Below are 19,768 nucleotides of genomic sequence, written 5' to 3'. Positions count from 1 at the left end.
TCTATTCACCCTAGGTATACGAACCATTTTCTCCAGCTACTTTCACGCGTGCGTAGAGTTCACAGCATATCTAGTTTACCAGTTTGCAAAGAGGTCTGAACGTCTACAAATACGATACTCGTTTCACGTCCTTTGCCTGTAATTACGCGCATGTCACTAGAAGGGCTTTGACAGCGGTGAATACATCTCTAGAATCACTTCGAAGCAAAAAGAAAGAATCTGAAGACCAATCTGGCCGTGATTGAGAGTGGCTGTGCTGGGGACAATAACTCGTGAATCCTGGTGTACGATTAGCTCCCGAAGCACAGTAAATAAGAGCGTGAGCAAAAGGCTTATTGCCATCTTCCGGAAATACACTTGAACACTTCGTTGGATGATTATTTCTATAAAATACGTTCCACCAAATGGAATCGAAATGTTCTGTAGTCAAGGAGTAGGTGTTGAAACTTCCACTAACAACATTCACTCCAGGAAAAAAGTGGTCATACTCCTCGGCGGAATACTAGCCAGGAACGTTGACCCATTGACTCCATAAGTCCCAACCAGCGTATTGTTGTGTTCATTGTCTGCTAGATATGCAGTCGCAACACCCAGAGCTAATTGACAGCCCCCGATACTTACCTCTACCTGCCTCTCAAAGTGCGCCTCGTTGATAACAGGGATAGCCAGCGTACCATTCGTGTTCTCGAAGGCCGTGACCTTGAGGTTCTCTGCGGGACTGATAGCATCGATGCGAACCGATCCTGGGCGTGCGAAACGGAAGTAGCCGGCGAAAGCCCAGAGACGGCGAGAGACCTCAAAAGTATCGCCATCCAGGCGAACGAGAATGGCATCGCTACCGGTGGTATTTCCCGGGTTGTCTTGCGCACACCACCAGTGGAGGTATCCGGACGTGTCACTAAAGACAAAGGCTTGGTGCCTGTTCACAAGATTAGCATCGACTTGACCTTAGCGTTGGCTCATATATATTGCTTACATATAGATGGCCCATTGTAAACCCTCTGCAAGCTGACCTGTCGTATCCCAAGTCGTATTGAAGGAGCCGCTGCCGTCTGACCACTCCGTCTCCATATTGGGCTGACCTTGCGTATTGAAGGGCCGCTCTGGCATGCTTTGGTAGTTGTGCCATGTCGCTATATCGTAGTTCTTACCGCCACCAGCTTGGTCCAACTCGTAGAGGAGATTCCGTTCTTGACGAGCACCAGTAGCATCGCAGCAAGATACCTGCAAGTCCTTGCGATACTTCTTGACGGTAGGATAGAGTACCTCCAGGAAGTCTGCAGCCTGATATCCGTCGGAGTCCATGCTAGCGTAAGTGACGGGATTAAAATCCGGTCTAGATGCAGGTGTACGAAGTCAATGTATGTCCTGCGAGCGGTTCGTGGAGGGATACTTACTCGTTGTAAGCGCCTATCAAGCTAACATTGATACCCTTCTCTTCATACAGCCTGACGTATTCCACGAGGTAGTCAGCATATGCCTGTCGCCAGTCATGCGTACAATTGGTTCCGCGTACACCGCAGATCAGCCCGCCATTGATGTCAGTGGAATCGGTTTTGAAGCAACCCGGAGCAGACCAAGCGTCGGCGTAGATAAAAAGGTCCGGATTGGCGTTCATAGCTTGCTGTGTGAGTTTGAGTTGACAACTGTCGGCTGTGGAATCGTTCATTCCTAGGCCTGAATAGTTGGCCGGTGCTGAAGGCGTCGATGGACAGCTACCAAGAATACCATCGGTAGGACTCGAACCGACTCGGTTGCGTAGAACGGAAAGGCCTCCAAGGTTTTCGCTAAAAAGGTAATCGCTGACGAGTTGTTGGTTCGAGGGCGAAAGCCCTTGGGATCCGGTCTGATCACAGGCGACGCCGAAAGCTCCCGAACAGCCACCCCCAATCATGGTTTGATGTCGTACCGTAGCATCAACGGTAACCTTCACAGGAGGCTCGTCTTGTGTGTATGCCCATGGCACAGGAACATATTGGGCGCAGATCCCACTTGCATAAAGCAGTGGAAGAAGTGATGTCGCAGTCATCTTTGCCATCTTTGCATCAATATACTTATCTTGCTTGGAAGAAGTCCTGTCTGGTGACCCCTCTTATGACTTTTTCACGTCTTGCCAACCAGAAACCCCTAATACGGAAAGAGACATTTTGAATCGCGTTCTCATGGATGACGACACGATGATTTGCGGCACACCTCAATTATCCAGCACGTACGGATCTAGGATAAACTCGCTACCGATATCACAACCTCTAGCGTATCGCTTTCACGGAGTGACGTGAGTACCCATCGGATCTTTGGATGTCAGTCCTCAAGTAGCGCTATGCGCTAGTCCACAATGTCGGAGAAGTGGGGCTCAAATCAAGCTTTACGGGATGTTTAGCGGGGTAAGGCCTGGAGATAAGCGTTGCCCGGCTGAACTACCAGGAAACATGGAGATATTAACCGGTGGATTGCTACCAGGCGGTTGGTATGATCGAAACAATTGGGATGCGCGGTCGAGCATGGGCCATCTGGAAGGTACACGACTAGGATTACGTACTTGGAATTAACCGACATGGAGGCTTTTGCAGGCTCATGAGATACCATAGCTAGTGTTGGGCTTCCAGCCCACTGGATACAAACTCCTTTCACATCTATTTTTGCATCATGTACTTGCGTCGAGATGGCGCCACTAATTTAGACAGCCGCTCAGGATACAGCTGATAGAGACCGCTTTCTCAAGTTACATAGCTCCTCGCCATTGTTGAGTAGTTCATCATGATTCGTTATTCCTTAGTCATTCTTACCTGCCTCAGCATTTTCTGATAATTTGCAAGATGGCGCTTGCGAAGAAACCTATGGCTCGAATGGTAAAAAAGACTAAGGTATCACCATGGCTGACTTGTTCTCTTTATCATCTCATGATGGCATCGAGATATTGCTCTTAAAGCTTAGACTTGATGGGCGCAAAGGTGCTTCCCTGTCCTCCCCCAAGAGCTTCAACAAGCTCATCGACCTTCTCCAGGATCCATGTACACCCTTCATCGCTAACCAACCATTTGATGCCCTCCTCTTCGCCAGCTTCAGGCTCTTGCTTCCAGGTGCCATCTTCCCAAGCCTTCCTTAGGCCAAAGACGTGGCTGAGCACTTGGGGTCCGACTCCTTGTTGCGCCCTCAAGCATGTGATGGCGATTAAGCTGGTTGTTATGCGGCCCACGGTGGCTCCTTCTCTGCGGGGAGGGTCGGTGAAGAGGCCACCGTATTCGTTGTTGATGATGAAGACGGGCAGATCGGGATGCGCGTCGCCGAGCTTGTGTTCGAGTTTTGTTTCTAGGGGGCGGTAGATGGCATCCCAGAGAGCGCGTCCGCGTTTGTTTATGTGTTCGATGTTAGAAGGGTCTGGGAAGCGCGTAGGTTTGGTGTTTAGGGAGGACGCGATTGACGAGGGGAGTTCGGCGCGGAAGGCGTTTAACATGTTGATGGTGCGCGGTATCTGCAACGAGTATGAGTACACGGCCTTATCTCACGCGTCAGGTCAAATGCTTACGCCATTGAAGCCGATGCACTTCAGACCGATCTCGCGCATGAATTCTGCTATCGCGACACCTTCACTCTCTGGTCTGGCGGTAGCTGAGCTGTTGTATAGGGCCATCATCGACTCGGGCGAGTTCATCGTCATGGTCGCGGCTGTAGAGATGCCGAGCCATGATGGTCGCCCAAGCTTGCGATCTGTGGCCTCTTGCTCTATCCGCTTGTATACAGCCTGTATCCTTGGTGGCGCTGGTACGGGGCCTGGGCGCGAATGCGCGGCGTTGATGAGCGACTTGAGTGTTGGTGATAGCTTCGACATGGTGACGCCAATGCGAGCGCGAGGACCACGATAACAAAAATCAACTGATGACAACTACTACAGAAGCAACAAATGCAACAACAATGTCAACGTCAATGTTAATTGGTATAGAGCTGCTTAGTGCTGTTATCGAGGCGGGAGTATTTAAAGTCGACCAACGTACGATGACGCGAGGCCGACGCCGTTCCGAGGCTCCATGTTCGGCAGTTCTTCAAGTTCCGGCCATCAGGCCACGCTATAAGTGGGGAAAGTGCAAGCTGCCAGACACTATGGAACGGCTAACAGTACTCAACGTCAACATCGCCGGATCAGCCTCGTGGCTCTGATGACAGCGTTATCGAGACCTCGAGTCTTGCATAGTTCACGACAATTGAGATTCAACGTTGTCTTGACATTGTCAGCGCAAGAGTGAGAATTTGGACATGACATAGATATATTTATAACTGGTGACAGGTGTCACAGGTTGCAATGGTAATTTAGACAGTTAGTTACGCTTGCGAAGCGCAGAAGGATCTCGTTTCGTACTATGGTGCTCCCAACCTTGATGGTACGACTATTGGATTATCCTCGTCTTCACCCCCGCTTCTTAGTTGCCTCCGCCAGAGATGGTGGCGTCAAAAGGCTCAGCAATGGACAATTGGCCGGCAGCCGCCGTGTCTTGCTTGATGTTGTTGTTGAGCTTCGTCATCTCCTCCGCAAGCTTGTCGGCAACGGAATCGTCACCCTGGGCTTGCTGAGCCTGAAGCTTGATGACAGTGGCCATGAGCTTCAGGACCTTGTTCTTGATCTTTCCGTTCTGCCGACTTGTCAGCTTTTGCTACGTCGCGGTCATGAAAAGTCACATACCTGGATCTGGTCGGCCTCATCACCGGTAGCAGCTTCCACTGCGGGGTTAAAAGCCTCCTTTTCTGCATCATTGGCGACTTGGTTGACTTCATTCAAAAAGGTAAGATCTGCGGGATCGATGTTTCCAGGGTTCTGTAGGTCCAGCGCCGAGAAGACCGCCATGGCCTCGGCTTGGGCATTTCCAGCCTGTCCACCTGAGATGGAGATGTCGTTGTAGGTTGTGTCGGCGAGAACTGGTCCACTTTGACGGGCCAACACTGCGCGCTTGCTAGATGTGGGTGCAGCGACAGAGAGGGCGGCGAGCGAGAGAACGGCGAAAGATTGGAAGTACATGGTGAAGATGTGGGGAGTGGATATTCAAGATAACAAAAAGTAATTCGTAGGAACAGCACAGCTGATGATAGAGGTAAAGAAGGTAAGAATTGAAGTCACAGCGTCAAGCTGGATATGTTTAGTAGTTAAAAGGAGATGATTGAAAACGCTTGATGATAATAAGAAACTTAAGAGGGAGGTTTGCAATGCGTTCTTATACATATCTTCTGCACAGCGCTGTTGTAGGCTAGACACACCCGAAGCAAGAGCTCCGATCCTGAGGTTTCGTTCTTGCCGAGCTATCCCGCCAGAGCGTCTCCCAAGGCGCCGTCTCATACACGACCTGGAGTATCAGGCTCTATGCGCAAAGCGCACGAGCACTTCAATTCGGCGGCTGTTGAAAGAGTTCCCACGAGTAGGAAAATTCTGCCTGGAGTTGCAAACGTTATGCGTCGCCAGAGAATGGATCGCGCAATCCTGCATGGCCTGAGCTGGATGTTGTTCCTGAACGACAAGGCTGTGAAACCCTCCGGATGTCAGAAGCTGCTACTGTGGCACCGGTATGCATGAGCTTGGCGAAAGCTTGGCCTGTTAGGTGCCTGTCGCGTTGCCAAATACAGTATGGCGCTCGCGATGCGCCAGCGATTCTTGGTGTTCAGAGAAGAGATGATTACTTATGTTCGCGTTTGAGTGTGGTTCGTGATGTTGATAGGAACGGCTGGTGTGGGGCACTGACAGATGGCTCCCGCTATTACAGTAGCATGATTTATTGATGACATAACTATGGCTAGAACAACGCGAAATTTCTACGCTCCGCCGTCGCGTCCGCTCAGCATGGCGCCCCTCTTGCGCATACGCTCTTGCACCATCCTCTTACTGTAACTAGTAGCGTTCACATCAGAACTAGCGCTAAACAAGCTCTCAGCCTTGCCATACACTGCTTCGGTGTACTCAATGCTCGGCGCAGAGAAGTCCATGGTGAAGACACTAACACTAATGCCGCCTCCAGCGACTACGAACGTCTCGCCAGGCAGACTTGTGTCTCCGTTGTACGCGGCGTTGATGCCAGCAGCTAGAGGGTCGAGGTTGTCCCACGTGAACAGGCCACTCGTCTCGTTGAAAACTGCCACATCTGTGTTGGCCTCACCTGTGAGCCTGGTCTTGATCACCGGGGGCATGGTGCTATTGACAAGCTCGGGTATATTGACATTTACGCCATAGCCCAAAGGAAGAACCTTTTGCCCCTCTGGTGTGTTCTTGATGAACTCGTTGACGACTTCGAAGGAGACTTTGGCTGCCAAAGCAGCGGGATCTGAGGCACTTGTCACGTTGAAATAGGGCACCGCTTTGTTGCTCGCGCTCGTGGCAATTCCAGGGATTGAGCGCGATACAGCGGCAAACGTTGCGCCTACAGTTCCACTCAGGCCCATCACAAAGGGACCGAGGTTCGTGCCGTAGTTTGGCCCGGCAATGAAGAGATCAGCTGTCTGATGCCAGTCGGGGTAGTAACGTGGAAGCACGTAGTCGAGCGCCACGAAGGTGCACGCAGCAGGTGTACCATCGTAGTACCAGATGTTGTCATCGTTTGGATCACGGCCGACTGCTGGTGCACCTGCAGGAATGATGTCGTATTGGGATGGGGTAGTGAGGTTTGCTGACTCGGCCCAGATGACGGTGCTGCCTTTACCGGACTGCTGTTGCGCCGGGGCGACGACAAGAACTGGCGCGGAGTTAGCATCGGGCATCACAGGGCTAGAATTGATGAAAGGCATTACCTTCGTGGCCTGCATCGACCAACAACTTGTACAGCTCTCTCAGATTTCCGCTTCCGAATCCATCATCGTTACCCATGAGGATCTTGAGTGCATCTGAAGACGAGGCAAGACCCAGCGCTACTGCGAGCGCAGCATTGAGAGAGAGGCGCATGCTGACCGATTGACAAGGACGTGGGCGTCTAAGCTTTGAGATTTGCAGAAGCGGCGTGCAACCTTCCTGGCGTACCATAAACACCCGAGAAGCCACACTTTATATAGGAACCCAGCGACCTATTCCGGTCGAACCGGTGCCAGCTTTTGGTTGCGCCACATGCATGGCGACTGTACTGAATTAGGCATATAGCTGAGCAACTTGGAAGATAATCGCTGCAGGAACAGGAACGGGTACCAAGAACTTGGAATCCCCGATATCGCGTCGAGCTCTCACCTGTGCTTAAGTCGTGTGCTGATTCGATGTCGATAAAGATATGCGGAACGCCTCGTGGTTGGCTAAGACGAATTGGGAAGGAGATCACGCGCGTCCGGATAAGACGCGAAATGCATCGGAGTCCGGCGACCGTGAGGTTTTCTGAGCATGGTTTTGGGAAAGATACACCAAGCATCACTATTTCCGGCATGATAACTTCATCAGTATGTTGTTCGTGCTGATAGAGAAGGAGCCGCAAGGTCCCTTACCCATTGAATGAGTCGGGGCTGCTTTGCTAGCGTCCTGTTTCGTCTGGAGACTACCATCTTACTCGGAGTATACCTTGGTGCGATAGCACGACCGAGAACGTGTTCGGTCAAAACACTTTCACAATGTGCAATCCGGTCACGAGTGATTGTAATGGCGATAGTTTGATGTGTTCTATTGAAGCAAATCTCTACATGAAAAGGTTGATGACTCCAGACCGATCGGCTGAGATGACCATGCCGTATGGCTGCTCAATCAACGCCACATCTAGTATACGGTCCACATGACTCTTAAGCAGGTACTGCTGCTGCAACGCGATAGCACCTGATCTTGACGATTTGCCGGGTACCTTCTTGACTGAAGTGTTCGGCCTGCTGTCCCTTGCACTACTCACTTGGTTGGCAGGCTGCTGTAACCTCTCAGTAATGACGACAGTATCTGGGCTCGGTTGCGAAGCGGTGTAAGTTGGCTTGCTTTCATCAAGCTCTAGGCCACTCACAACCATCGATGATTCTGCTCGACTGGTATCCCAATACCGGACTTTCCAGTCCGGACCTGCAGTAAGGAGGAATGTGTGCTTTGGCTCGCCTTTCTCATCTGTAGCCTGTGTGTGTATTGCTAGTCCGCGAATACCGCGGTCGGCTGTTGAGCTGGCTGTTGGTTCGACGCTGGTTGCAAAGCGGCCAAGCATACCGCCAGGTTTCTCCTCATCAAGATCGATGAGTGTGGTGCTCTTGTTACCGATGTCTTTGCACGTTCCCGTACGGTATACCTCCTTACAAATGTGCTTTTCAAAATCCCATACTGTGACCTCTCCCTGATCGCTACCACCGGCAATATACAATCGAGTCTTTTTCAACTTTGGGAAGAAAACTTGGCAAAGACGATGTATAGGCGATGCTCCGTGACATACCCAGGCTTTGAGACGAAGCTTGAAGCGGAGATCCCAGAGATCAAGTACGCCATGCGAAGTCCCTAGTAGCAGCCAATGTGCTCTCTTATCCACACAGAAGCAGGTAGGTGTTCCATGATCCAAAGGGTTGTCGAGGGTGTATAGCAGTTCCATGGTTCTCAAGTCTAGTGCGATGACCTTGGAGGTATTGGTGGCTAACAAAAGCACTGACCTGCTGTCTCCATTGTAGTGTTCCGACCATACAGCACAATCGCCCTTGGGAAGCTGATATTCGCGAAGAAGTCGAGGTCTTCCGAATTTGGCATTGCCGTCCTGACTCTGGAGGTAGTCTACACGTACCACATGTACACTTCCATCACTCCCCGTTGCAACAAACGAATAAGTCTGTTCTACAAACACCAGACTTGTGACCTTGACATCCTCACCCAATCTGTAAGTCTGTCGCGATCTTCGGGTGATATTACGCTCCAGGCGCGACGTGTCCCAAATCTTTACAGTACCGTCATCTGATCCGCTGATGAAGAAGCCTTGGTCCGGGGATACTAGAATTCGCGTGACAGCAGCAGTGTGCTCCCCGAAACTAGCCACTAAGGTGCCTTCCGGTCTCCACGGTATACCGGGTGCCGATTGGTGAGCATCCTTATATCTAATTGGCTGTCGCCGAACCGGTGGCTGTATGCGAGGACCGAACTCGATCTCATCTGTAGGGAAGCGCTCTAGCAGCATGGAATCTAGAAGCTTGAGGATTGCCGGATCGTTGCCCGTATAGTTATGTGCGTTCCTAAATCGGATCCGCATAGGACTTCGCTCATGCCGATCGAAAGCGAGTGGGGAGTTCGGAGGTCGGGACCGTGAAGAATCTCGGACGTGGGTTCCATCCACTTTTCCGAAAGCGTTTGCAGAAGTAGTACCAATCTCTGCCAATGCTTTGTTCTCTCCTTTACCGAGCAGTCCCAGCGCACTGCTGCGATGTCGAAGGCTACCAGGGTAGTCACTCGAGCCAATAGAGTTTGATGGCGACAGGGACGGCTTCGCGGTTTGTAATGACCTCCGTCGCGCATCGGTCTCTGAAGGTGGCGAGCCCAGACTAGAGTGTGCATCGTTGGAAGAAGACATCTTCGATCGTACGGGAATGGTTATGCCCGTCTCTTCGCGTATGAGGCGTCCCGCTTGACTCTCAAAATGCGGCATACGATCAGCCAGCCCATTAGCCTCCGTAGTTGATGCATCCAACAGAGCATCCTTGATCGTTCGAGGCTGCATATGTTCCTCGGGAGCGTTTGGCTTCCTGGTTTGTTCCATGACTTGACGGACGTCTTCATCGAAAAGCACAGTCTGGGCTTTGATACCAAGGTCGTGCAACAAGACAACGCTATTGAATTTCGTAGTTGGGGTGGAAAGACTGTCAGAGCGCCGGCGATGGCTTACCCTCCAGATGAACTCTCGCAGAGCAACAAGTTTGAAATCATCCTCTATCGTCATGCCTGCATTACGAAGCTTTCGTAGCCATAGCTCGTCTTCCTCGTTTTTTGGTAACCGTTGCAGTACCTTCTGGTCTAGTTCACGCCCAGAAATCGTTGGAAGGCTATCGTCTGATGAACCAAAGGTAAACGTCTGCTGATGCCTAGCTGCGACCCAGAACTGTCCTTTTTGAGATTGAAGTGCCCAGTTTGAAGCCATCTCTAGGAGTAAACGTGACATAGGTAGCTTCAAAGACTCCAGAATTCGTAGCTCAGAGAATTCTGAGGGTATGACTTTTAGATACGGTCGAATGAGGTTGACCAGAATGCTGTGCGTGTCGGCTACCGACAGGTACCTAGAGGCGGCCGAGATGAATTGTGCAGCTGCCTCTCGTATCCACAGATTGGGGTGCATGGTAAGCCGGGCAAGGATGTCCACCAGCTCCCAAGTCTTGGAGCGCTGGAATAGGCCAAGCTCTGCCATGGACGAAAGTGCTCGAATAACCTTTTCAACCACAAACTCTTCTGGATCTGTCAATGCCTGAACCATAAGCGGTAGAATGTAACCTTCCAGACTAGCACCGCCAACGAATACGGCCACGCCCACAATGCCCTCAAAGAATGCACACTTGAGCATCCAATCTGGATCATTCAAATAGGTGTTGAGATGACTGAGGACGACATCATTGGCCCTAGGACTGCCGAAGAAAACGCAGAGGTCAGAGACGGACTTGAGCATGGCTCGACGAACCGCAGCGTCGCTGTCAGTAAGAAGAGCTTTAGTATGCTTCTCGAAGGCTTCTACGAGAATGCGACGGTCCGAGTCAAACTGGTTCCGGTGAGCAGACGAAGACATGTCATCTTCCGTTTCGGGATCTGCAGTGGGTAATGATCCCTCTGCACGCAGAGCTTGGATCATATCCAGATACCTAGCCGCAGTAGTTGCCAATGTGCCAATACAAAAGGCATACTGCATACGAACAAGGGAGCCAACGTTGGTAGGATAATCAGGTAGATATGTCTCTAGTCGTGGCAAAACATACTCCGGAAAGATGTAGGCGTTTATGGGAGAGACGACCTGCACCATAGCAAGGATTTGCGTCAGCGTGCGTAGTGCAGCAATCTTGACTTGGTCGGACTTGTCGACTAGCAATTGGGCCACGTAAGGGATCACTCGGTCCAGCTTTGCTTCGTCTGTCAAGCGCTCTGAGAATGCCAGGAGTAACTCGAGGCCGCGAACACGGGCAGAAGCTCTCGCTGTTCCACGTAGACAAGACACGACAATAGTCAAGAAGACCAAGTTGCCGTCGTCGATGGCTAGACTCCGGGCAGGAGAAGCTTGGTGCTGATAGTTTGGTATGTTGACGAATAGCGGGAAGAGCTTGGCGTTTGGCTTTGGAGGAGAAAATTCTGGTCTAGTGAGCTCCTTTCCTTCCTCGTTGGAAAGCAGGTGGGAGATCTTGTCGTAGTCGCTATATATCTGCTCTATACGCTCATCAGGTTCACCAAGATGTTCTGTTCCGGTGGTTACAGGCTTGCGCCCCGAGGATGGATCGGTGATTGAGTACATGTACTGTTGCAAAAAGCCATAGAAGTATGTTGGGAATACCTTGCCTTTCCAGTGCGTCAAATAGTCTTCAGCAGTCATGCGTGAATTAGGGTCTACTTGTATCATGTGCAAGATCAGTTCCCGTACGCTAGCATCCTGGATTTTGTTGAGATGGGAATGTTCGGGGTTGTATTCGCCTTGTCGATACTTGAAGAGCTGACTGAGGGAGAAGATGGGTGCTTCCAAGAATAGTTCGGCAATAACGCAGCCGACGCTGAAGATGTCCATGGCCCAATTTACATCGCCCTCGCCTTCAGGTTGCTGTCCAGCAGCCAGGAACCTCTCTGGTGCAAGGTAACAAGTGCGGCGACCGGAGAGGTCGAAGTAGAAGGAGAAGTCGGCAGGGTTATCTTCCGGTAGATGTGCTGGCTTATACGAGGACGAAAAGTCGGCGAGATACAGCCAATTCCAGGATGTGACAAGGACATTCTCGGTCTTGATGTCGCCATGATAGATATTCCTGGCGTGGCAGTCTCGTACAGCGCAAAGGAGCTGGAACGAGAGCCATTTCTTCTCTATCTCTTCCAGGAATGGACGTGTACTATATGATGTTGAATAAGAGACATGGCTGGTAAAGGAACAAGGACGTACCTCAACCGATCGTATAGAGAGCTGTGGATGTATTGGCGTACAAGATAACCGCAAGCAGCTGTCTCAATAACGCGGTGATATGGGATGGCATTGGGCACATCTGCCAGCACTTTGCGTTCATCTTGTAAATGTTAATCAATCAGCTGCAAGATGACGGAGCTTGTACGAAACTCACGGAGTAGCCGTTTGACATGTTCCTGGAAATCAAATTGAGCATATGGTTTCATTACCACTCGGGCTACGACAAGACCGTCCTTGTGGCGCGCCCGTACGGCTTTCATAAAACGCGCAGCCCCCAGCGACTTCTCATACTGGAGATCCGCTAGCTCAGGCACGTCAATGTTGGCTGAGCCAGCAGAAAGGGTAGTGAGGGAGAAGCCTTGACCCATGGCAGCGGTTGATGCGCGAGTCTAGTCGTGGTGGTAGTCGTGTTAGGATGTTGGGCAGTGTTGATGCGCCACGACGAACATGTTGAAGGGTGTGATGCGGATCTTTCACTGTGTATACTCGACGCAAATCCTCGTTGGATGGAGTCTTATCAGACGGGATCGCACGCGTAGTGTCTAATTGTACGTTCGCACGCGTCAGGTGCAGCCTTCCAGGTCATCGTTCATCCGTCGCGCCCGCCTTGACACCAACCCCAAAGCGGAAAGGTCACCCGCAGCCCACTTGATCTCGTGCATCGCAACACGTAATGACCGTCTCCCTCTCCCTCTCTCTCTTTGAACACACGATGGCGGAAAAGAAGGAGCACGTCGTCTTCTTCCACCCCGACCTGGGCATTGGCGGGGCGGAGCGCCTGGTCATCGATGCCGCAGTCGGCCTTCAGAATCGCGGGCACAAGGTCACCATCTTCACATCGCACTGCGACCCGCAACACTGCTTCGATGAGGCGCGCGATGGTAAGCCTCTACTACAACACCTCGGACCACCCGCCGCCTATGCCTGGCCACGCAGCTGAGACCTGACGCGCACACAAAGGAACCCTCGACGTACGAGTGCGCGGAAACACCATCGTCCCTTCAACCATCTTCGGCCGCTTCGCTATACTCTGTGCCATCCTGCGCCAGGTGCATTTGATACTCCAGATTGCCCTGTTCACCGAAGAACTCCCAAAACTCGCGCCTTCCTCGTTCTTTGTCGACCAGCTCAGCGCTGGCATTCCGCTCTTGCGCCTGCTACAGCCCCGCCCACGTGTCATCTTTTACTGCCACTTTCCCGACAAACTACTAGCCAAGAAGGGCGGACTGCTGAAGACACTATACCGTGGGCCTTTTGACTGGCTCGAGAGCTGGAGCACGGGATGCAGCGACACCATTGTCGTCAACAGCAACTTCACCAAGAGCATTTTCGGCGAGGCCTTTCCTGCCCTGAAGCACCGCGAGCCTGGCGTTGTATATCCCTGCGTAGACATCACCGCAGCCGAGTCGGTCGACGAGGTCACGCCGTTGTGGAAGAACAAAAAGGTGCTCCTCAGCATCAATCGCTTCGAGAAGAAAAAGGACGTAGCACTTGCAATCAGGGCATTTGCGGGCTTGTCGCCTAGAGAGCGCGAGGATGCACGGCTGGTAATCGCAGGTGGCTATGATCCCAGAGTGCCCGAAAATGTTTCTACATATACCGAGTTGTGCCACCTGGCAGATTCACTCAAGCTGAAGCACGCGACTGCTAAGACCGTCATCACTGCCCAAGCCATTCCTGACGACATTCCGATTCTTTTCCTCCACTCTGTTCCGAATGCTTTCAAAGCCGCGCTACTACATACCTCGCGCCTCCTTGTGTACACTCCTTTGCATGAGCACTTTGGCATCGTACCGCTAGAAGCCATGTTGGTAGGCACACCGGTCTTAGCCGCTAATGAAGGTGGACCCACTGAAACAGTCATAAGCGGCCAGACAGGTTGGCTGCGAGACGTCGCCAAGGTACAGGACTGGACCGAGGTCATGCGCATTGCGCTCGAAGATGGCGAAGGTGAGGAACGGCTGAAAGAGATGGGCAAGTGGGGCAGGGATAGAGTTGTGGCCGAATTCTCCAAAGAGAAGTTGGCTGAGAGGCTGGAGACGGAGATCAGTGGCATGATGCAGAAGAGTGTTCGCCCGCCACTGATACCATTTGCCGCAGTCATTCTAGCTGTAGGCTTGATGGGCGCCCTGGCTGCAGTGAGCATGGTACTAGCTTTGAAACAATAGGCCTGTGTTCTCGAGTAGTCACGAACTATTATCACTTGTCGAATATGTTTCCTTGTTTCCTTGACAATGGCTCCTATGACTCTAATTCATCCTTCCATTGGCACAGTGAAGCAGAAATACTCTCGAACTTGGCCTCGTTGGGTAGACAATTCAAAAAACTGCGAATGCGGTAGGAGACGTCAAATTACGTGCGTTGAATTTCTATCGTTAACTATTTGTTCATTACGGCCTTCACGCTAGGCACTTCATCCTCTTTCTCCAGAATATCTGGCACAGGGCCAATGGGCGTAATCTGGAATTTGTTGATCTGACCATGACTCTTGGTATAGTGCTTCTTGATGTGTTCAAAGTCTGTGGTCTCTTTGAAAGCGGGGTAGTCCTATTTCAGTCATGTTAGTACAACAGTTATGATCCACAACATGCAGATGTATTTGGAGCAGGAGATGCAAAAGACGGGAACATACCCAGTACAAATGACGCATCCACTGATGTAGAAGAGGGTATCCTGATCTAATATCGCGAATGTTGCACTTAAAGTGCTGGACATAGACGGGATCGAAGCGAATGATAGTCGTGAAGAGACGGATATCAGCCTCAGTCACATGTGGGCTTGAAAGAAGGTATGGTGTTGAAGACTTGGACAATGACTCTTCCAGGCGATCGAGAGACTTGAAAAGCTGTGTCACAGCTTTTGTGTAGGCCTCTTCTGTGCTGTACCATTATTAATACGTTGCAGTCAATGTTGAAGGGACGGTATAGGGTAGCATACGTAGCGAACCCTGACTTGTAAACACCATTGTTTACATCGTTGTATACCCAGTCGTTCATAGCCTCGATATCCTTCTGGAGATCTTTGGGAAACAAATCCACCTTCCTGTGCTTCTCCTCGATGATGTCGTCAAACTCGGTGTAAAGCATCCTGATAATCTCGGCGCTCTCGTTGCTGACAATCTTCTTGGCTTTCTTATCGTAGAGCGTTGGTACAGTGAACCGACCCTCATAGTCTGGGTTCTGCTCAAAGTAGATGTCACGTAGATGCGTGTATTCATTGTGGAGTGGGTCTGGTGTTGTGTTACCGGAAACCTGCTCATCGGGGGTTGCGAATCGCCAGCCTTTCTCCGCCATGTGCCAGTGTACACTGTTATAGGAGATGATATCCTCGAGGCCCTTTAGATGACGGACGATGAGTGTGCGGTGGGCCCATGGACAAGCGTAAGAAACGTAGAGATGGTATCGACCTTTCTCGGGCGGAAACTCAGCACCGGGTTTGTTCTGAATCCAGTTCCTGAAGACGGACGTTTGGCGTTTAAACTCGCCACTCTTGTCACCAGGTTTGACCTGTTGTCGCAATCAGTATGCTGATGCTGGGTCTGCCGCCCGTTCGATACCTAAGGAACAGAGACTAGATTCCGTGCTTGTGACACTCCTCTCTTCATGAGCACTCACCCAATCAAGGATCGACCCCTTCCCATCCTTGCTATCTTGCTGAGGCGCTTTGTCCATGGCTGCGCGGCTTGATGTTACGATAAAAGGTCGTGTATGTCGTATCGCAAAGGAAGAACGTTTCGAGATTGCCCTGAGCCGCAGTGTACGAGAGAACATGGAACGGCAGCTTGAAACTATATGAGCAAACGTTGTGGCTATATAGCTGTCATTGAAAGCTCGCAGCTATACTGAGACGGAGACGTCATAGCTTCTCTTGGTTCCGATTTGGTGGGGCGCGCGTTCCGAGGGTGGAGTTTACTCAGCATTTGGAAAGCTTGACTAACGTCCGCCGTGACAAAGCATTTCGTGATGATATTCCGCTTTGACTGTAAACGCTAGGCATCAAGTCAGCGCGTATCGAGCGGTCTAGAAAGGCCATTGGAATAGAGAATTACTATCACAAAGGTGGAAGGACGCTCTGAATTTGATGGGTATCTATTGCTTTTGCCTGTTCGTCCAACGTTCATGTGCATAAGACCTTGTGCAAAAACTTGTTACGCCTTAACCATATTATACACAGTAGCCTGCCCACAAACTTCATTCTATCTGACACAAGTAAATCATCGCTGTGTCTGTATGCCTCAGAGCAGGGCGGCGCCTACGTTTCCTAACGTCTGTTTCGTCACATCGTCCCGTACCTTGCCCACTTTCTTGGCTGAGTCGAGGATAGCCCCCTCAATGGCCTTGAGAGCTTCGACGAGCTCACGGCGCTGATCACGTGGCGCGCTTCGGCTGCCCGTCAGTTGCTGAGCCTTCTCCATCGTGCCAGCCTCCATCGTTCGTAAGTGTGCTTCAATCTCACGGATCTGGCGCTGGTACACATCCAGAGTACTGCCGAGCTCATCGGTACGGCGGTTGAAGTAGCCCATCAGGTCAACAGGCTTTGTCGGATCGTCATCATCCAGAGCGCTTGTTGCGGGGGCCTTTGTGCTTGAAGCTGTAAGGTTCGCATTATTGCGGTAATGAAATTGTGCTGGCAGGCGTTGATTTTCGATGGCACGGAAGCTGAGAGTCGCGTCGTCGGCGTCTTTCTTGACAAGATTTTTAAGGTGTGCAATGTTGGCAGAATCGTTGTCCAGGCCGACTTCGACGGTGGAGAGGATGGTCTCAATGTATGCTACGTCAGGCGCAATAGTGGAAATGTCGCCCTCACTGCCGGGAAGAGCCTCGCGGATCTGGTTGCAGTAGTTGACCTTGCGCTGAATGCCGTCGTCGAATTGCTGAATGAGGTTTTGTATTTCGGGGTGCAGGTCGTTGAACCGCGTAGTTCCTCGTATCGAGTCCAGGGTCATCTGCACCGGCTGTGCGCTTGAGCTCATCTGGGTTCCTCCAAGCGTAGAGCCACCAAGTGTATTCGACCTGTTTTGTGTGTTGGTGCCACCAAAAAGACTGTTTTGCTGCTGTGGCTGAGCCTGCTGTTGGGTCGAACCGAAAAGCGACGGGGTCGATGTTTGGTTTTGCTGAGTGGATGTGTTGTTTCCGAATAAAGAGGGTGTTGTTGTCTGTTGTGTTGAAGAGGCGCTAGAAGATGCAGTTAGCCCTTGTGTCACAACGCATAGTCCTCGTCACTTACAATAGTGACGGCTTCGACTGGGCGCCTCCGAATAGCCCACCGGATTGGGGCGCGTTCTGCGTCTGATTTTGAGTGTTTCCGCCCAACGCGCCGCCGAACAAGCCTCCGCTCTGGGGCTGTGTTGGTTGCGCTGTAGATGAGCCAAAGAGTCCTCCGCTCGCCGGCGCTGTCGTCGCAGGCTTGTTCAAATTGCCAAAGAGGCTGCCGCTTGAGGGCTGGGAAGTCTGGGTTTGGCCGCCGAAGAGCGATCCTGACTGTGCTTGTTGTGGTTGCTGGGTAGACCCAAAGAGCCCTCCGCTGCTCTGAGGCTGGCTTGCCTGCTGCCCTTGGTTCGCATTGTTTCCGCTGCGAGAGTCAGTCTAATGCATTGATATGGTGCCATTGCCAGCAAAACTGCGACGCGCGCATGAAGCACGGCAGTAGCACTCGTATCGCTCGAGTAGGAGCGTTTGACGGAGGATGGAGAAGCACTTACAACAATCCACCCCCACCAGTATTGATACTCAACGAGTTTGAGCGCCCAAATCCTGCCATCTCGTGCGAGTGTCCCTAGCTATGTTTGGTAGCTTCGTTGTGTAAATACAGTCGCTTGCGAAAGGTTCACAAGGACAAGGTTGCAGCCGCGAACGAAGTCTACCCGTTGAGAAGCCCGTAGAGATTATCACAAGACGAGGAAAGAAGGCCTGGGAGAATGCGCGTGGTTAGACGTGCAAAGGTTGCGCCCGGAGGTGACAAGGAACGTCTGCGTCTGTTTGGCTGCGCGCCAGCAACAAGCACAGGCCCGAACGCGTCCATTCTACTCGGCTAATCATTCCCTCATCCAGCAACTCAAAGGAAGCTCAAGTTCGTTAGCAGAGGCATTACTACGAGAGTCGTTCAAGACACGACTTCTAATCTTGTTTCACTCTCGACAACAAGAACAAGCAAAGCAAAAGACTGAGCGCTGACCAAGCTCCTTCTCTCAAAAGAGCACTCCAGAGTGCTGGATACATAGTAATTCCCTGGAGGATCTCAACTGCTGGGGACGCGCTCTGCGACTTGTGGACCGAAGAGAACGACAAAATGGCAGACGAATCTGACGACGATCTCTACGGAGATGAGACTACCACGCAACAGCAAAAGCATGCGAAGAAAGAGGAGGACGACTCTAGTGGTGACGAGCCCATGGATGAAGAGTCGGGCGACGAGGAAGAAAGCGACTCGGTACGCTGCACCGGAAGCCTGCCAAAAGCTAGCTGTCATTCTAACGAAGCTGTAGGATATTGATATCATTATCGAGAAAGCGCCAGCACCTCCCAAACCCGCAGGGTAAGCTTCAAACAAGCTTCAAACAGCAGTTCATGCACTGACAAGCCCGTCCAGCACGCAGGCACCCCCAGAAAGCAAAGCCATAAAGATCGAAGCACCACCCGCCTCATCCACTACTCCCTCGCAACAGGGAGCCCCCAAAACTGTTCCCACCACCGGCGGCACTGTGCCCCAACTGTCCGCCGCATCCCTTTCAGGCGCCGCCTTCCCCGCACAACGCACCTCTACTATCGATGTGAACGGAAATCCTGTCTACCCTCCTCAAGGCAAAGAGATCCTCAGTGTGGACATTGATGCAGATCTAGCTGAAGAGCAAAAGATCTGGCGCCGACCAGGTGAAGACCAGTCAGATTACTTCAACTACGGTTTTGATGAGTTTACTTGGGAATTGTACCGGCAGAGACAAGTCAGCATGGCCAACACGCTGCAAGGTCAGAAAAACGACATGGCACAGATGCAGGCTATGATGGGCGGTGGACCGATGCCGGGTATGCCTGGTATGGGCGCTGGCCCACAGGGTAACGGTGGACCAGGCGGTGCGCCGCCAACAGGGCCTGGAGGTGGCGGTAATGCTATGGGACCTGGAGGTATGAATGAACAGCAGATGCAGATGATGATGCAGGATATGATGGCGCAGGGAATGGACCCCAGCCAGATGGACTTTGCATCCTTCATGCAGATGGCTGGCCAGGGCATGGGTGGCTTCGGTGGTGGACCTGGCGGCCAGCAAGGCGGAGGCTTCCAACAAGGTCATCAAGGCGGCGGAAGAGGTGGACGCGGAGGTAGAGGAAGGGGATGGTAGCACGGTGAAAACGACTCCATATCTGATCCGGATAACAGCGTGGGAAAGGATCGATTTATGATGGTACATGGCATCACGGCGTTCTGAGTGTATTACTACGATACCACGGGTGGGGACAGCCTCATAGCGCAAAGCAGTCTGTTTTAATTTATACAGATCAATCTACTTCCAGCTCGAGCGCTTCACTACATACGCCTCCATGTCTGTGGTAGAGTCACCAGGTCTTCCCGTGGATATTCCACTGCGCATTCGCTCCTTGAGAGCCACACGCGGTGCAAACCAAACCTTTATGCGCCTCACAATGGTCGTGCGCCTCCTTGTTCCCCTGTAGGCGTGGGGTTTCGCGCAGTCGCGAGCTGTACTGTCTACCTGCTTTACATGTTTATGTCACTATCCAGACTCT

The 19,768-nt window shown here is 51.7% G+C and overlaps 8 protein-coding genes across 8 annotated transcripts; 2 read left to right on the top strand and 6 right to left on the bottom strand.

The window, feature by feature from the left end:
• Window positions 1-394: 394 nt before the first annotated feature.
• CC77DRAFT_968030 (glycoside hydrolase) lies at window positions 395-2,355 on the bottom strand. The gene is made up of 3 exons (XM_018535765.1): window positions 1,398-2,355; window positions 977-1,336; window positions 395-919 (listed from the first exon to the last, which is right to left on the bottom strand). Exons 1-3 carry the CDS (start codon window positions 2,036-2,038, stop codon window positions 463-465), a joined length of 1,458 nt encoding a protein of 485 aa, XP_018383137.1. The 5' UTR covers window positions 2,039-2,355; the 3' UTR covers window positions 395-462.
• A 175-nt stretch (window positions 2,356-2,530) lies between these two features.
• CC77DRAFT_994116 (hypothetical protein) lies at window positions 2,531-3,985 on the bottom strand. Its single transcript, XM_018536437.1, has 2 exons — window positions 3,527-3,985; window positions 2,531-3,472 (listed from the first exon to the last, which is right to left on the bottom strand). The coding sequence occupies exons 1-2, from the start codon at window positions 3,827-3,829 to the stop codon at window positions 2,924-2,926; spliced, it is 852 nt and encodes a 283-aa protein (XP_018383136.1). The 5' UTR covers window positions 3,830-3,985; the 3' UTR covers window positions 2,531-2,923.
• Window positions 3,986-4,415: 430 nt separating this feature from the next.
• CC77DRAFT_1063719 (hypothetical protein) lies at window positions 4,416-5,008 on the bottom strand (the record flags this gene model as incomplete). Its single annotated transcript, XM_018528650.1, has 2 exons — window positions 4,416-4,625; window positions 4,676-5,008. The coding sequence occupies 2 exons, from the start codon at window positions 5,006-5,008 to the stop codon at window positions 4,416-4,418; spliced, it is 543 nt and encodes a 180-aa protein (XP_018383135.1).
• A 785-nt stretch (window positions 5,009-5,793) lies between these two features.
• Window positions 5,794-6,913, bottom strand: CC77DRAFT_1033082 (acid phosphatase precursor; the record flags this gene model as incomplete). The annotated part of the gene is made up of 2 exons (XM_018526777.1): window positions 5,794-6,707; window positions 6,763-6,913. 2 exons carry the CDS (start codon window positions 6,911-6,913, stop codon window positions 5,794-5,796), a joined length of 1,065 nt encoding a protein of 354 aa, XP_018383134.1.
• A 677-nt stretch (window positions 6,914-7,590) lies between these two features.
• On the bottom strand, window positions 7,591-12,588 carry CC77DRAFT_994109 (ARM repeat-containing protein). Its single transcript, XM_018536436.1, has 3 exons — window positions 12,184-12,588; window positions 12,009-12,129; window positions 7,591-11,958 (listed from the first exon to the last, which is right to left on the bottom strand). Exons 1-3 carry the CDS (start codon window positions 12,395-12,397, stop codon window positions 7,626-7,628), a joined length of 4,668 nt encoding a protein of 1,555 aa, XP_018383133.1. The 5' UTR covers window positions 12,398-12,588; the 3' UTR covers window positions 7,591-7,625.
• Window positions 12,589-12,741: 153 nt separating this feature from the next.
• CC77DRAFT_941333 (mannosyltransferase) lies at window positions 12,742-14,197 on the top strand (the record flags this gene model as incomplete). Its single annotated transcript, XM_018534792.1, has 2 exons — window positions 12,742-12,910; window positions 12,990-14,197. 2 exons carry the CDS (start codon window positions 12,742-12,744, stop codon window positions 14,195-14,197), a joined length of 1,377 nt encoding a protein of 458 aa, XP_018383132.1.
• Window positions 14,198-14,336: 139 nt separating this feature from the next.
• Window positions 14,337-18,003, bottom strand: CC77DRAFT_994099 (hypothetical protein). Its single transcript, XM_018536435.1, has 6 exons — window positions 17,731-18,003; window positions 17,256-17,600; window positions 16,321-17,203; window positions 14,967-15,535; window positions 14,662-14,908; window positions 14,337-14,576 (listed from the first exon to the last, which is right to left on the bottom strand). The coding sequence occupies exons 1-6, from the start codon at window positions 17,787-17,789 to the stop codon at window positions 14,409-14,411; spliced, it is 2,271 nt and encodes a 756-aa protein (XP_018383131.1). The 5' UTR covers window positions 17,790-18,003; the 3' UTR covers window positions 14,337-14,408.
• CC77DRAFT_968008 (hypothetical protein) lies at window positions 17,854-19,741 on the top strand. The gene is made up of 3 exons (XM_018535764.1): window positions 17,854-18,458; window positions 18,514-18,563; window positions 18,618-19,741. The coding sequence occupies exons 1-3, from the start codon at window positions 18,318-18,320 to the stop codon at window positions 19,363-19,365; spliced, it is 939 nt and encodes a 312-aa protein (XP_018383130.1). The 5' UTR covers window positions 17,854-18,317; the 3' UTR covers window positions 19,366-19,741.
• The last annotated feature ends 27 nt before the right edge of the window (window positions 19,742-19,768 follow it).

Source organism: Alternaria alternata, assembly GCF_001642055.1.
Source record: "Alternaria alternata strain SRC1lrK2f unplaced genomic scaffold CC77scaffold_17, whole genome shotgun sequence".
In the NCBI taxonomy this organism is placed as follows: domain Eukaryota; kingdom Fungi; phylum Ascomycota; class Dothideomycetes; order Pleosporales; family Pleosporaceae; genus Alternaria; species Alternaria alternata.
Note: the sequence above shows the minus strand (reverse complement) of the source record. Positions and strands in the feature narration are given on the sequence as shown.